Genomic DNA, 18,157 nt, shown 5'->3' with positions numbered 1-18,157 from the left:
TGGAAAGTTTTAAGGCCTGGCATCCACTAGATATATAAAAGTTAAATGCATTTTTTGTTTCAGAAAGATATAAATCACTTTTGGATTTTGATGGGCATTTTTTTATCCTTTCTGCAGAAGGTATAAAAATAAACAAACACCTGAATTGCTTTGATACTGTCCACTCAGTTAAACCCTTTAACTCACCTATAGTTGTGTAGATACCTATTGTCTGTCTATTGTCCGTGTCAATCAAGGACAATCAATACAATACAATACAGTTTTTACCTGAGAGGGAGCATCTCAAAGTTTTATCCCAACTTAGTTCATTTTTACACCTTCTGCAGAAAGGAAAAAAAATGGCCATCAAAATCCAAAAAAGATTTCATCTTTCTGAAACACAAAATGCATTTAACTTTTATATATCTATAGTGGATTCCAGGCCTTAAAAATTTCCAAACTGGACAGGTAAGTCTTTAACAGAGTAGTTTTTGAGGTGTAAATACAGCCATTTTTGTCCATTTGTTATGATGAACCTTAAAGAACGCAATAATTTAAATTTTTCTGTTGTCAGCTACCCATTCAGGAGAGTTGCTAACATAGTAAAGAATTAAACATTCATAGCCAGGGTCAACCAAGTAGCATGTTTATATTGCACATATAGTTTATCTTCATTTATATGTTTATGTGTGTAACCGGAGTGCATGATTCTACTTGCAAAATCGTATGTCTCCACCGGGACTCGAACCCGGGACCTCTGTGTTACAAGGCAGCGCGTATACCGACTGAGCTAAAGAAGTACTTCCTTAGCTCAACCGCTTACGGCTGACTAAGTATCTACTAATGAAGGGAAGTAATCCCGTCACATGTGTTATGAATGACAATGTATTGTGTATTGTGCATTGTTGTCATTATGTCCCGTCAGGGGCCCTTAATTGGAAATAAAGAACTTTGAACTTATAGTTGTTAACCATGTTAATACACACTGGATGGTCCCACCAACCGCAATCTCGGGATCGAAAAGCAATATTCTAACCAACCAAGAAATGGAAGATTTGTCCTAACTCAACCAAGTAAGAGGCCTATTATACCTCCAATTATACAACATTCTTTTTCTTTGTCTTTCGCAGAGCGCTGCGCATCATCCCTCCAAACCGTTCACAGGTCCACTATTTTTCCACTGTTGAACAACCACCGGGTCTTTAGGAAATCATCTGATTAGTCCCTTACATGCCACAAGCATGTTACAGACACCCTTTGGACATATATGTGGGGGAATAAAAAATAAAAATAAAACTTTCTCTTTCTCATGATACACCATGCACGAATAAAAAAATACCAAAATAAAACATTCTCTTCAATGATATAGCATGCATAGATAATAGCTAAAAGGTGTAACGTTCTCTTCTATGATACAGTATTCATAGATAAAAGATACAGGGAAAACATTTTCTTCTATGATACAGCATGTATAAATAAAAGATACAGCCTGAGGAAAAAACTCTTTTCTCCCATGATACAATATACCCAAATAAAAGTTACATGTTAAAACATGCAAAACGTTCTCTTCTCCCATTTTAAAAATAGCATGCATAAATAAAGTATACAAGGGAGAACGTTCTTTTCTCCCATGATACAAAATGCCTAATAATAAGTTGCATGTTAAAACGTTCTCCTCTCCCATGATACAGCATGCATGAATAAAAGATACAGTGTAAAACGTTCTCTTCTCATGATACAGTATTCATATATAAAAGATGTAGGGAAAAACGTTCTTTTCTCCCATGATACAGTATGCATAAATAAAAGATACAGGGAAAGTCGTTTTCTTCTCTCATGAATTCATTTTGATACAGTATATATAAATAAAAAATACACGAAAAACATTCTCTTCTCCGAAAATACAGTGTGCATAAATAAAAGATAAAGGAAAACATTCTATTTCTCATGATACACCATGCATGAATAAAAAAAACCAAAATAAAACATTGAATTTCTCTTCCATGATACAGCATGCATAAATAATGGTTAAAAGGTGAAACGTTCTCTTCTATGATACAGTATGCATATATAAAAAATACAGGGAAAACATTTTCTTCTCCTATGATACACCATGTATAAATAAAAGATACAGCCTGAGGAAAAAACTCTTTTCTCCCATGATACAATATACCCAAATAAAAGTTACATGTTAAAACATGCAAAACGTTCTCTTCTCCCATTTTAAAAATAGCATGCATAAATAAAGTATACAAGGGAGAACGTTATCTTCTCCCATGATACAAAATGCCTAAATAAAAGTTGCATGTTAAAACGTTCTCCTCTCCCATGATACAGCATGCATGAATAAAAGATACAGTGTAAAACGTTCTCTTCTCATGATACAGTATTCATATATAAAAGATGTAGGGAAAAACGTTCTTTTCTCCCATGATACAGTATGCATAAATAAAAGATACAGGGAAAATCGTTTTCTTCTCTCATGAATTGATACAGTATATATAAATAAAAAATACACGAAAAACATTCTTTTATCCCTTGATACATCATGCATTGACTAAAGTTACACAGTAAATCGTTTCCTTCTTTAATGATATAGTATGCATAAATAAAAGATACAGGGAAAGAAGTTCTCTTCTCCCATGAAACAGTATACATAAATAAATGATGCAGGGAAAAACTTCCTTTTCTCCCATGATACAGTATGCATAAATAAAAGATACAGAGAAAATCGTTTTCTTCTCTCATGATACAGTATACATTGATAAAAAAATACACGGAAAAACATTCTCTTCTCCCAAAATACAGTATGCATAGATAAAAGATACAGGAAAAATCATTCTTTTCTCCCATGATACAGCATGCATTGATTAAAGTTACAGGGTAAATCTTTTCCTTCTTTAATGATACAGTATGCATAGACAAATAAAAGATGCAGGAAAAAATGTTCTCTTCTTCCATGTTACAGTTTACGTTAATAAAAGATGCACGAAAAAAAACCAACATTATCTTCTGAATCTCCCATGATACAGTATGCGTAAATAAAAGTTACAGAGTAAACCGTTTACTTCCCTCGTGATACAGTATGCACCGTTGGTTTTCCTTTTTGAATTGTTTTACACTAGTCTTTTTGGACCCTTTATAGCTTGCTGTTCGGTGTGAGCCAAGGCTCCGTGTTGAAGGCCGTACTTTGACCTATAATCGTTTACTTTTTACACATTGTGACTTGGATGGATAGTTGTCTCATTGGCACTCATATCACATCTTCTTATTTATAATAAATAAAAGATATAGAAAACTTTCTCATCTTCCACGATGCAGAATACATAAATAAAAGATTAAGTAGGGTAAATGTTTTCTTCTCCCATGACTCAGTTTGTACAGATAAAAGTTTCAAGGAAACAATTCTCTTTTCCCATGATATAGCATGCCTTAATAAAAAATATAAGGTAAAACGTTCTCGTCCTTTATTAACTTTATCTCTAGTATAGTATGCAAATGGACACGCAAGGAAAGCTTTCTCTTTTTCCGTGAATAGGATGCATATTTAAAGATGTAGTGGTGATTTTGTGAATCGACGAATAACGTGTAGTGGACAATGTTACATGCATATCAGGACGTGAACAAACATAATAACGTGTAGTGGACAATGTTACATGTATATCAGGACGTGAACAAACATAATAACGTGTAGTGGACAATGTTACATGTATATCAGGACGTGAACAAACATAATAACGTGTAGTGGACAATGTTACATGTATATCAGGACGTGAACAAACATAATAACGTGTAGTGGACAATGTTACATGTATATCAGGACGTGAACAAACATAATAACGTGTAGTGGACAATGTTACATGCATATCAGGACGTGAACAAACATAATACATATACAGTAATGCATAGTTAAAAGATACAGGGTAAAACATTCTCCATTTATTTTCTTATCATGTGCAGATGGAAGATACAGGGTAAAACGTTCTCCATTTATTTTCTTATCATGTGCAGATGGAAGATACAGGGTAAAACGTTCTCCATTTATTTTCTTATCATGTGCAGATGGAAGATACAGGGTAAAACGTTCTCCATTTATTTTCTTATCATGTGCAGATGGAAGATACAGGGTAAAACGTTCTCCATTTATTTTCTTATCATGTGCAGATGGAAGATACAGGGTAAAACGTTCTCCATTTATTTTCTTATCATGTGCAGATGGAAGATACAGGGTAAAACGTTCTCCATTTATTTTCTTATCATGTGCAGATGGAAGATACAGGGTAAAACGTTCTCCATTTATTTTCTTATCATGTGCAGATGGAAGATACAGGGTAAAACGTTCTCCATTTATTTTCTTATCATGTGCAGATGGAAGATACAGGGTAAAACGTTCTCCATTTATTTTCTTTTCATGTGCAGATGGAAGATACAGGGTAAAACGTTCTCCATTTATTTTCTTATCATGTGCAGATGGAAGATACAGGGTAAAACATTCTTCATTTATTTTCTGTTCATATGCAGATGGAAGATACAGGGTAAAACGTTCTCGTCCGTTAATTTTCTCATCATTTATACAGCATATGCAGATGATAGATACAGGTTATAATGGTTTCGTCCGTTAATTTCTTATCATTCATACACCATGTGCAGATGAAAAGATACATGGTAAAAGAGAGGCGAAAGATATCAAAGGGACATTCAAACTCATAAGTCGAAAATAAACTAAACTAATGGCTGAAAAAGAAAGAGACCAACAGACAAACAACAGTACACAAAACAAATCATAGAAAACTAAAGACTGAGCAACACGAAGCCCACCAAAAACTGGGAATCTCAGGTACTCCGGAAGGATAAGCAGATCCTGCTAAAATGTTCTCGCCCGTTTATTTTATTTTCATTTATACAGCATATACAGATGATAGATACAGGGTAAAATGTTCTCGTCCGTTATTTTTCTGATCATTTATACAGCATATACAGATGATTGATACAGGGTAAAATTTTCTCGTCCATTATTTTTCTGATCATTTATACAGCATATACAGATGATAGATACAGGGTAAAATGTTCTCGTCCGTTATTTTTCTGATCATTTATACAGCATATACAGATAATTGATACAGGGTAAAATGTTCTCGTCCGTTATTTTTCTGATCATTTATACAGCATATACAGATGATAGATACAGGGTAAAATGTTCTCGTCCGTTATTTTTCTGATCATTTATACAGCATATACAGATGATTGATACAGGGTAAAATGTTTTCGTACGTTAATCTTCTTTTCAGTTATCATGGTTATACAGCATATGGAGATGACAAACTTTGGAAAAAGGTTGAGCCTAAACAATATTTTAAAACCAAAAAGAGATCTTAATATCAATTCATAAAATGTTGCTGCAAAATTCTTTCAGTTTATTTTCGAGGTATGGTTTTTGTCTCGCATGCGACAAAAGTCGCGGAAAGCGAGACATACGCATTGCTTTTTCGGCGACGGCGACGGTGACGGAACTACTTGTGATAGATCATTAATATTTGATATAAAGTTGCATTACTATCAGTACATATCAGTTTGACGACTGTTTTGAGGCCCTGTCCCCTAGGTCATGGATCAGTGACTTTGAATTAATTAGCAATTTTCAATGTTAAGTTACTACTTACAATAAACGATATTTTTTTTTATAAAGTTACATTACTGTCTGTTCATCCCAGTTTGTAAACCATTTTCAGGCCCTGCCTACTAGATTATAGCTTTGAATTAATAAGCAATGTTGCTGTTCATAAGAATTTTATGCCGACAGGCGAGAAATATCTTTGTGTCAACAGTTTATTGTTACTCCTGTATATTTATTATACCTATCTATTTATTCTTTTCTTCTAGAATGCATATGGTACATAAAGATGTGTAGAACTCGATGCTATTGTATTGTGGGAATGCACTAATAAAAAAAAATTCAGTGACCATTGTGTAAATTAAATAATGTGATATTCTATAAAAGAATCTTTTGCGTAAGTCCTGAAGTGAAACCTTAGTTATACATGTATTTGTCCAATATGGCCGAAGGATTTTTGTAACATTTAATATCGACTGTTATGAGTTAAATGACATATCAGGCCAATTCAATATTCTATAATGTGATATTAGAACAGTAAGGGTTATTAAAAGAAATAGATTATGGCTTATCGTATTAATCAACGACAATAGGTCAAGGCCTAGCCAATGGATGGATAATAAAGTTCAAGTTCTGTGAACTTTAGCACATTCAATTATAGGTTTAGCAAGTTATGTCGGGGCAAACTAATAATGATACTGTCCTATCAGTCGAACATGAGGAACGAAAGAATGGAGAATTTAAAATATCCAGACATGTAACAATTGTATCTGCAGATAAAGAGAAGTTAACGGATAAATGTGGTATAGACAGGTTGATTGATGCTGACACTGTCCAAGACAAACAGCTTCATCCGAACAAAAGACTTTCCAATAATATTGATTCAGCATCATTCGACCAAGACAAGAAGACGTCATATTTAGTAGATGTTCCAACAATATTGATAGACAATGATCTTCAAAACACGCTTGAGGTACGTTCATCACGCATTGTCAAAGACACTAAAGACAATTGTTCACATCGGCCACAACATTGTGCACAAAGAAATCCGTCGTTCTTATCGATGCGAGAAAAGATGCAACCCACATTGGTTCAAAATGCAATTGATGGATCATCTGTAGATCCAACACCTGATAACACTGAATCACATGATGACTTCGGATTTACAAATTTAGAAAACAATGCGTCGTTTACCACAACAAATCAAAGCACAGAGGATAACAACATTGCATTACATATAAGTTGTGAGGAATTATCAGAAATGAGTGGTTGTATTGAATGTGTCAAAGCAATTCCTGTTTTCTCTGCATACGAAATTCAAGAAGGAGATCATATCGTATTTGCTGGTACAGTGTACGATCACCATGCAATTGTACACTCTAAACTTCCTGGCAAACGGTTTGAAATAATAGAAGCAACAAATACAATATTTGGAGTAGCAACAGGTGTCTTTCTTGGCAAAAAAGCTCTCATTGGAAAATCAACCAAATTGTTTAACTTTGCAACACAAAATCTTCGTGTCATAGCTTACAGAGTAAGGCCGTTCACGCGGAAAGAAACTGCCGAACGAGCAAGAAATTTTGTTGAATGTGATGGGACGAGTGAGAATTACGATTATGACCTTTTCGATAATAATTGCGAACATTTTGCAACATATTGCGTTACAGGAAGAAAATTCAGTATTCAAGTAACAAAATTCAGATTAACCAGTAGTTTGTTTTGGAAAAGTGGTTTCATTGGGATAAGTGATGAATCGATCAGGAATGAAAAGCAATATGAACACGGAATAATATGTAAACAGTGTTTTGAAATCAACGAACAATTATTAAATGTAAATATTAGGCCAATAGAAAAGGCAGAAGATGTTCAAAAGGGAAACATCATAAGGTACAGTTACTGGAACTTGTGGCATGATGCTGTCATCTTGGACATAAAAGATGCCGACAATTCTCATGTTACATGCTACATTGCACATTATGCGTTCTGTGGCATATTTCGGCATAGGACAATTAAACGAGAGGAATTGAGAGTCTATTTTGATGGCAGCTTTAAGATATTGGAATATGGTCCACCAGACTATAATGTTTACGACGTGGAGACTGTCATTGAAAGGGCATCGGGACGACTAGGTGAACAACAGTTTATATTCTTTTCTAATGATTCCAGTCATTTCTCGCGTTGGTGTAAACTAAAACGGGAAAAAAGCAACAGTCGAGGACAGGTTGTAACATTTAAAACCATTCGATATTAATGTTGTGAAATTTCATTTAAATACACTTATTCATTGTTTGAACGACATATGTACGCAGAATAGTTATTTTTCAGAGATATTTATACTGTGGATTCGTTTATTTTCGAGGGTACCAATTAACGTACGTGGATTGAGATGAAAAAATGTGTTTTCTCGGTTTATCAAAAGTGTGCATGCAAGCTTTCCGGAAATTTTTACTTCGTTGAACACACACATTCGTGGTTTCGTTTTTCTAATGAGATCCGCGAAAATTGGTAATCCACGAATAGTACTTAACTTGCAGTATAATGTTTTGGGTTGAATTATTTTTCTGACTCACTCCAGTTTTTAACATTAATCAATATTCGGGTTTGGCTTTATTTTGGTCGTTATTTAGTACATCAGCTATTCAATAGTCAAATAAGTGTTTGATTTTGATACATTATGGCCTCAAGCATCACTGAAGAGACCATTATTATCTAAATGTGTATCTAGTGGAGTAACTATTTACCGTTTAAGTGGTTCTGTTTATCCCTAAGACATGGAAACTAATTTTTGTTGATATTTCCATCTATGTAATCATAAATATTCATTGTTATTACGCTGTTGTGAACAATATTGTCTGTTTGTCTCTGTTGTTTAGATAAAAGGAATTATTCCAAATCTTCTAATTTTAATATTTCAAACAAAATTTTCAACTGGTTGGTTCAAAATAGAGTTGTTTAAACTTAGCCATTCTTAAATGTAAACTTTAAAGAAATCAATTCTCTGCTGAACATGAAGTTTAATTTCTTTTTTCCTGGTCCATTTTAACATCTTTTTCCCTGGTACATTTTAACAATTTACGGGGAATGGAAGTGTATCATTCCTAACAGCGATAGAAAAGTAGGATTTTAAGGATGTTCGCTCCTCTGTTTAAAAATAACAAGCCTTTTCAAAGACTGTTATAAATTGATAGTATACAAATAATGGAGCTTAGAAAGCAGAAAAAAATGAAAGGTCCGTGTTCATGTTTTAGAGACAAGCAATTGAAAATGTGGCGGGAAATGATTCTCTCTAGATTTTTCATACATTTAACATTGGCTCCTATTTTCTCTCAAAAACTATGAAAAAATAACAAGGATTTTATAAGATTTTCAAAAATTACTTTTGAAACTATATGCAATAAAATTATGAAGAAAAGTAGGGATAAGCGGGCAAAATTTGTATTGGCACAATATGGATAAAACTAGAGGATTCCGAATATCTGGCAAAAAGTCAAAAACAAGAGTAGCGAACATCCTTAAAACAATTTGGAAAAACTTAAGGATGTAATTAGGTGAAATTAAAAAAATCTAGAATTTGAAATTGATACTATAAGTCAGAAGAGCATTAGTTTGGGAACAAAATATGGCTAAAAATATTGATAGTTTATGGAGCTCCTTTTCGAAATATTTTTTTTTTACAAAATGGTGGGAAAAGGTTGACTCGGACTTTTATTTGCATTGGTATTATTTGGGTCTCAATCGAAAGAAAAGAGTCCGAACATCTGACAAAAATTCATAAACCTAAGAGGCATTAATTACTGCAAGCAACTCAAGAGAATTTTGAGAAACATTTCTTCGTGTTCGGGCTATTCATTCAATCTATTTGGAAATATTCTTAATGTTAACAGTTGATTATTTCTCTTATCGCGAAAGTTGCTTACTAAATTGCTCGCGAAAACTTGTTGGTTTAGAGACTATATTGAGGCATTATATTTATTTCTTCAATATTTCTTCAATATTTTGAAATGTTTTGTTTTATATATATTAACTTAGATGTTTGATGGCAACTGCATTTTATTGACATTTTTCATAAACTTCATATGCTTTTCATCCTATGACCGTCGTGGAAAGGGCCATGGAAAGACTATGCAAACAATAAACAGTTGTCATATTTTTGAAATTACCGATAAAACACAATATATAAGCTTTAGTATATCAGCGTAGTATAGAATTGAAAAAAAAGGTGAATATTATTCAAACTTTATCACATTGTACAGCTGTTGTAGTTTAGATCATGCTTTTTCAAATATATGATAAAAGGTATAGGTTACCATGCTTTTTTACAAGCTGAAGGCTAGGGAAAAAAATACATATTCTATACGGATAATATTTTGTGTTTTTTTATTGGGGAATTATATAGAAAGACTATCATTGCTCCCTTAATTTACTCCATAGATGGTGAAATAGTCAGACAGTAATCGTAAATCAAAATAGTAATACTTTAAAATATTGCGATAGCAGAGGGCATTGAATAAAAATCTCTCTTTTATTATTCTTGTAGAAAAATAAATATTGAGAATCAGATATATTGTATAAGTTGAATATCAAATAGAACATATAAGAATTAATATATACCGAAACGTGCATTTTTTTAATATTACCTATAATTGTTTATTTATATGTGTACACACAGTACTTTCTATATTATGTTAGGATTTAATTTAATTGGTTTTTATTTGCGGTAGTATTATGTTATGGTGTTGTCTGTGCCTGCGTCTGAAGACATTTTGGTTCGCAGACAATAACTTGAGTATAAGTTCATGGATCTCTATAAAATTTTAGCACAAGGTTCCATACCACTAAAGGATGGTTGGGATTTATTTTGGGTTTTTGTCGAGCCTGCGACTTTTGTCGCAGAAAGCTCGACATAGGGATAGTGATCCGGCGGCGGCGGCGGCGGCGTTAGCTAACTTCTTAAAAGCTTTATATTTTAGAAGGTGGAAGACCTGGATGCTTCATACTTTGTATATGGATGCCTCATGTTACGAAGTTTCCGTCAGTCACATGTCCAATGTCCTTGACCTCATTTTCATGGTTCAGTGACTACTTGAAAAAAAAGTTAACATTTTTTGTAATGTTAAATTCTCTCTTATTTTAAGTAGCAGGATAACTATATTTGGTATGTGCGTACCTTGCAAGGTCCTCATGCTCGTCAGACAGTTTTCACTTGACCTCGACCTCATTTCATGGATCAGTGAACAAGGTTAAGTTTTGGTGGTCAAGTCCATATCTCAGATACTATAAGCAATAGGTCTAGTATATTCGGTGTGTGGAAGGACTGTAAGGTGTACATGTCAAACTGACAGGTGTCATTTGACCTTGACCTCATTTTCATGGTTCAGTGGTTATAGTTAAGTTTTTGTTTTGGTCTGTTTTTCTTATACTGTATGCAATAGGTCTACTATATTTGGTGTATGGAATGATTGTAAGGTGTACATGTCTAGCTGGCAGGTGTCATCTGACCTTGACCTCGTTTTCATGGTTCAGTGGTCAAAGTTAAGTTTTTGAGTTTCGGCCTTTTTTTCTTATACTATATGCAATAGGTCAACTATATTTGGTGTATGGAAATATTTTATGATCTATATGTCAGTCGTGCAGGTTTTATATGACCTTGACCTCATTTTCACGGTTCATTGCTCAGTGTTAAGTTTTTGTGTTTTGGTCTGTTTTTCTTAAACTATAAGCAATAGGTCAACTATATTTGTTATATGGAAGAATTGTTAAACTGTACATGTCTGCCTGGCATGGTTCATCTGACCTTGACCTCATTTTCATGGTTCATTGGTCAATGTTTAGTTTTCTTGGTTAATGTTAAGTTTATGAAACAGTTGTAATAAAGCTTTATATTTAGGACTATCAACATAATTTCAATGATTAGTAAAGAAGGCGAGACATTTCAGCGTGTGCACTCTTGTTTGTTGTAGATGTTTAGTAATGAAGGACCAAAAAGGGGTCAAAAACAAGCATTTTTCATGTTTCAAAAACTAAATCATTGGTGTTCTTTAATGTGTGCAATCTAACAGTGTTTTAAATTTTGATTTTGGGCCAGTTTTTCAAACTGGACCCCATAAAGGTCCAAAGTATCAAAAATAAAACTTAGTTTGATTTTAACAAAAAATTAAACAATGTGGTTATTTGATATGCTGAATCCAACCATGAATTTTGGAATTTGAATATTGGCCCATAATTGGTAAATGTCCAATTTTAAAATTATTCAAGAACTTATACCACATTCATTCTGTGTCAGAAACTATGCTATAATTACATATTTGCTCAGAATCTAAATTCAGAGATGTCATTGGACAATTAACAGAAATTTTAAGTAGGATCATAGTTAAAAATAGATAAGATATAACATGATATCTAGTTTTAGAGAACTATTGTTGTGGTTAACATCACGGGTTCATGGAAAATAAATTGGTTCTCAGACAATAACTTTAGTATAAGTGTATGGATTTGTAAGAAATTTAAGCACAAGGTTCCATACCACAATAGGAGGGTTGGGATATTAAATAGTTAATCAAGTTCTACATTTATAGATTTTATTTTAAACTAATAGAAATTTTAAATTGAGTCATAGTTTAAAATAGATATGCTGATTCAGATATATTAATTGTGGTGATAATTGTGTATGTATCGTGTTCTATTTAAAGATTGTTAACATGTTTGAATATTTTCTTATGGTTGAAAATTCCCTTGGAAATTAAAATAGACCTTTGTTTATCTGTTGAATTCGAAGTGTAGGTAAGTGAAGTTTTTAAATACAATTGTGCCATACATTATGTTATGTTACATCTTAATAAAAAAAAATGTTATTTTTAGATAATAATCTATTTTTATTAAAGGATATATTTCATTACATAACATTGTGTAGATAAAGTTGTTGACATTGATAGATAAGTTTCAGATATTAGTTTGTGACAAATGAAAGAAAACATATTTGGAACTATTAATTATATATATAAAGTTTGATTACACTAAGTGTTTTTAAATATTTTTCACCTATTATCAAGATAACAAAGCATGTGGCAATTATCAATCACACAATTATAATTGGAGTGACAGATTAATTTGAAAATTTTGTGTTTCTTAAGTGTTGTTGATGATAAGCTCTGTAGGACGGTATAATTATAGTTTAAAATTTACTGTTCATTATTAGATATTTTGAAGATAATTACAGATAAGTTTTATAGATTTTTTAAAGAAATTTTTTGTATATATAAATTTGTTTAGGGGCCAGCTGAAGGACGCCTCCGGGTGCGGGAATTTCTCGCTGCATTGAAGACCTGTTGGTGACCTTCTACTGTTGTCTGTTCTATGGTCGGGTTGTTGTCTCTTTGACACATTCCCCAATTCCATTCTCAATTTTATTGTATTAATGATAAATAATATTTTGGAATTTTTTTTCTTTTCGTTGGTAAATTGTTTGAAGAATTTTGTGGTAGGTTTGTTTGTTATTCTGTATAAACTAATTTTCTGAATGCTATATATATATATATATTTTTGATGAAGCGAACTCCTTTAAAACTAAGCTTATATTGTCTATTAATAAACATAGATTTAATGTTATATGCCTATTAATAAACATGTATTTAGATTTTTGATTTTGGGCCCAGTTTTCAAGTTGGTCCAAATGAGGGTCCAAAATTAAAGTTTGTTTGATTTCAACAAAAAATGAATTTATGGGGTTCTTTGAAATGCTGAATCTAACCATGTATTTAGAGATTTTTGATTTGGGGCTTCTTTATCAAATTGGTCCACATTGAGGTCCTAAGGGTCCTAAATTAAACTTTTGTTTGATTTCATCAAAAATTGAATTCTTGGGGTTCTTCAGTTCAAATTTTTCAGTTCTTTAACCATATTCATTTTGTGTCACAAACCTATGCTGTGTCAAATATTCAATCACAATCCAAACCTCTGCGGTCGTATGAAGCTTGCGCCTAGCCGAGCAATTTATCTTCAATGCTTTTCTGAATATTGTATAATTATTTGTATTTTTTTCTCCAACTTGGTTTCTTCCCCCTCTTTCCGAATTAATGCAATTCATGTAAATATTAACTTATATTTCTTAACTAAATAACATTGACACAGTATATATGATCATATTTTATTAAGATTACAGTTGATATTATTTATCTTTTTATATTATGTAAGGATTCAATTTAACGTTTTTTTTTAGTTTTAATCCTCATCTGAGTATTGCATAATAGTTTGTACTGATACCCCTTATTTAGATTATATTTTATAGGTGCTGTTTATTATACTTTTGTATTATTATATCTGATTTTGTTTAACTATATAAAGTGTTAATTATATATATTATGATATTAGTTTTTACATGATAGTACATGTGTTTCAATACATTGCTAGTCACAATATGCTGGGAACAGTATGTTCCTGCAATATGTAAGAAGTTAACAAAATGTTTTTATAAGCAATCTGATTTTTATCAATTTGAAAGTGGTTTGCTGAGTATGCTCGCTCCTCTTGTTTTTGATTTATTAAAGTTTTGCCGCTAACCCCTACTTTTCATTTCATAATTTCATTACATATAGTTTAAAAAAGCAAATCTTATAAAATCCTTGTTATTTTTTCATTGTTTTTGAAAGAAAAAGGTGCCAATGTTAAATGTATGAAAAATCAAGAGAGAATCATTTCCCGCCAAATTTTCAATGGCTTATATCTCGAAAACAAGCACATGGACCCTTCATTTTTTATGTTTTTTTAAATCCTTCATTTATATACATATACTATCAATTCATAACAGTTTTTTACAAAGCTTGTTATTTTGAAACAGGAGCGAACATCATTAATTTATGAAGTGCATTATCATTCGTATAAAATCCTTGTTATTTTTTTCATTGTTTTTGAAAGAAAAAGTTGCCAATGTTAAATGTATGAAAAATCAAGAGAGAATCATTTCCCGCCAAATTTTCAATGGCTTATATCTCGAAAACAAGCACATGGACCCTTCATTTTTTATGTTTTTTTTAAATCCTTCATTTATATACATATACTATCAATTCATAACAGTTTTTTACAAAGCTTGTTATTTTGAAACAGGAGCGAACATCATTAATTTATGAAGTGCATTATCATTCTTATAAAATCCTTGTTATTTTTTTCATTGTTTTTGAAAGAAAAAGGTGCCAATGTTAAATTTATGAAAAATCAAGAGAGAATCATTTCCCGCCAAATTTTCAATGGCTTATATCTCGAAAACAAGCACATGGACCCTTCATTATTTTATGTTTTTTGAAATCCTTCATTTATATACTATCAATTCATAACAGTTTTTTACAAAGCTTGTTATTTTGAAACAGAGGATCGAAGATCATTAATTTATGAAGTGCATTATCATTTTGATACTAGTACTAATAGTTTTAGGGAAAAAGATAATTGATTGTGAATCTAGAAGAAATCTTCAATACAGAAAATAATGAAGTCAGAAAATTAAAGTCCAAGAATTCAGGATGATAACATGAGCACATAATCCCACAATGTACAGTAGGGATTTAGAAGCTCGACATTAATCTTATCTCATGTTATATTAAAACAGTAGAGTATGGTTTCGGTGCACTGTCGTGTTAATGTTTGTTGGCATTAAAAAGTGTTAATAATTAGGTTATCACTTTTATTGACATTTTGTTACAATACATTTTAGTAACGGTAACTTGGCACTAAATAAAAACTCTCCTATTTGTTTTGTCATTTAACATTCATTTTCCCATGTATGTATTTGTGCTCCCAGCTTGTGTTATGAAATAAAAAAAGAAATAATAAACTATTTTATTATGGTGTCACATATTGATTGACATACATATTATACAATAACATTAAAACATACATGGAACAATCAATACCCAGCCATATCAATTTGGCTAATGAGACACATGGCACAAAATATATACATGTTCTTATAAATTCAGTCGATACTTTGAAATTCTTTTTTTTTTAAAACAAATGACTATGATTTAAGAGTATTTTCAACACGAAAAAAAAACAAAAGAAAAAATAGATAAATAAAAATATTGTGTAAAAAATTATTTTCTTTACATTTATTTAAAACTTTCGACATATATTAAAATATTATTGTTAAGATATCACGATAAACTTTCATGCATAATGTAAATAAGCAAAATTAATTAAAACAATTTATTCACGGTTAAAAAGTTATGTAAACAATTTACGTCGCATAAAAAACTTATAAATACTTTTACATAAAAATGGTTTAATCTCAGAACAGTTCATCATTTGTATAAATATTAAATCATTCAAATTTTCGAAACTACTAATATGTTGTGAACATTCTGAGAAGAAGTAAAATCTTAAAACATTTTATAAAGAACAGTTCAATAAAAAAATGTTTCTCAGTTTCAACACAATTTACAGAACAATAAATAGACAATCGACCTTCAACAGCTATTGGCGGCCTGGTGTATCTGCTGGTCTCGATGGCTAACGGGGGTTAGCCTGTGCGAAACAGGGCCATTAATATTTGATACATATGTACCGTACTTGTGTTTTTCTTGTTATCATCATCATTACACAGTAACCAGTTTGGCGTTTGCAATATATTACTTCCGTGTGTACCGTATCTTCTTCTTACAAGTGGAATGATATTTTAAATACTCATTTATTATATTGTGATTTACTAACAATTTTATTACCAAATCAAAATATGTTTGCACTCCTTGTTATAGTTAAGTGTTTTAATAAAATGTTTAATGATGTTCTAGTATGTTGTCTGTTTTCATCCGGTTCTATATGCTGCTAATTTAGAAATTTGATAAAGCTTGAACAACATGAAAATTAGCAAGCACATTTTAAAGAGCACAACGTCCACACCAGGAAAGTCGCCTCCGAAAACCCAAAAGAAAGAAGAAAAAGAAGCATAGTTAATGTAAAAACTGAAATCTGATCGCTCCTTGAAGCTTTAACAAAGGAATTATTGTCTTATTTAGTGTATGGACAAACGGTAGTTAACGCACAATACCTGCTTAAAAAGAAGAAATACACAAAATACCAGAAAAATCAATTATATGATTTTACAGAAAGCAAAATCAAAGCGAAATGATAAATCAAAGAATCTCGCAGTTTTGGAATGATCACGATATTGAAAATACCTTTGCACACTCTAAATATTTGTAATTATTGCATGTGCGTCTAAATATCTTTTGTAAAAGTCGTAGATGATATAATATAAAAACAAAACATATGTAGTCTACATTGCCTATTATAAATAATTTTATGCAAAATCCCATTCATAAAAGGAATGAAAAAAACATTTTCAAGCATAAATATAACAAGTCAGCACTAAGACGTCGCGAAAGCCAGATGATACGTAGATATAGGTCAGAAATCTGTTCATTTCTTTATCGCATATCCTAAAATAATCGAGATTTTGATTTGAAACAGGTCTTTGTCTTTATTACTAAATCTGAAAACATTTGAACGCCTGATGATCAAGTATAAACAACAGACTGGTTGATATTTTCAAGGAATTTAGCACTGATAAACTTTTCTTGATTGAATGTAAGAGATTCTTAAGTTTCTGACCATTATTTTACCGAGGAAAATCAACAAGAAGATGGCGAAAATAATGTCGCCAGTTAAAAATAGAGAAGAGCTCTAGATACTTCTGAAATCAGTGAATGTGTAAAAGCAGTTACAGTTTTCTCGAACTGCTCATATCGTTTTTGCTGGCGCGATACATGATCATCTTTCTTAGTTTTGAAAAAGCTTTCGGACCAGAAATTTGAAATAATAGAGGCTACAAATACAATTTCAGGCGTCTCTACGGTATATATTTTTGGTGCAAAAGCTTCTATTCAGTCATCAGTCAAATCGTTTATTTTTTTGAACACAGAATATATGTTATGTGGCCTTCAGTATCAGGCAATATTGTAAAGAAGGCGCAAATGAATAGGCTAGATTTTTTTTTTTGCGCTGGGAAGTGAATAGTTCAAAAATATGAATATGACCTTTTCGACAAAAGTTGTGACCATTTTGCAACATACTGCGTCACAGGAAGAACACGTAGTAGTCAAGCAAAGAAACTAAGAATGACCACTGGTCTGTTTATGACTTGTTTGTTTAAAGGGTTTGTAACTGATGAAACGAAACGAAATGAAAACAAATACGAAAATGAGATCATCTGCTAGCAATGTTTCGATATTAACAAAAATACTATAAACGTGAAATTACGACCTATGATAAAAGCTAAAGATTTACCGACGGGGGTATTATTAGGTATTTTACTGGAACTTATGGCACGAAATTGTTGTCTAAAGCCTAAGAGTAATTAATACCAATCATATTTACTGTGATATTTTCACAAATATGCTTTATAAATGCCCTGTTATACCATCACAGACATGATCGAAACCTTTAATCTAGTATGCCGTAATGTACATAATTTAAACGATTATTGAAAGATCTCCGAATTATGTGTATCTTAGTGTGTAGCATTCATATTTATTTGTAATCGATTATCTCTCAATCAATCAAGTTGTTTATATCTTTTACAAT

At 31.7% G+C, this 18,157-nt stretch overlaps 1 protein-coding gene across 1 annotated transcript; it reads left to right on the top strand.

The window, feature by feature from the left end:
* Positions 1 to 5,863: 5,863 nt before the first annotated feature.
* On the top strand, positions 5,864 to 10,703 carry LOC127715710 (uncharacterized). Its single transcript, XM_052221870.1, has one exon. The coding sequence runs from the start codon at positions 6,264 to 6,266 to the stop codon at positions 7,839 to 7,841; it is 1,578 nt and encodes a 525-aa protein (XP_052077830.1). The 5' UTR covers positions 5,864 to 6,263; the 3' UTR covers positions 7,842 to 10,703.
* Positions 10,704 to 18,157: the final 7,454 nt, after the last annotated feature.

The sequence above is a fragment of the Mytilus californianus genome, unplaced genomic scaffold, assembly GCF_021869535.1.
Source record: "Mytilus californianus isolate M0D057914Y unplaced genomic scaffold, xbMytCali1.0.p SCAF_9, whole genome shotgun sequence".
Classification (NCBI taxonomy): domain Eukaryota; kingdom Metazoa; phylum Mollusca; class Bivalvia; order Mytilida; family Mytilidae; genus Mytilus; species Mytilus californianus.
Note: the sequence above shows the minus strand (reverse complement) of the source record. Positions and strands in the feature narration are given on the sequence as shown.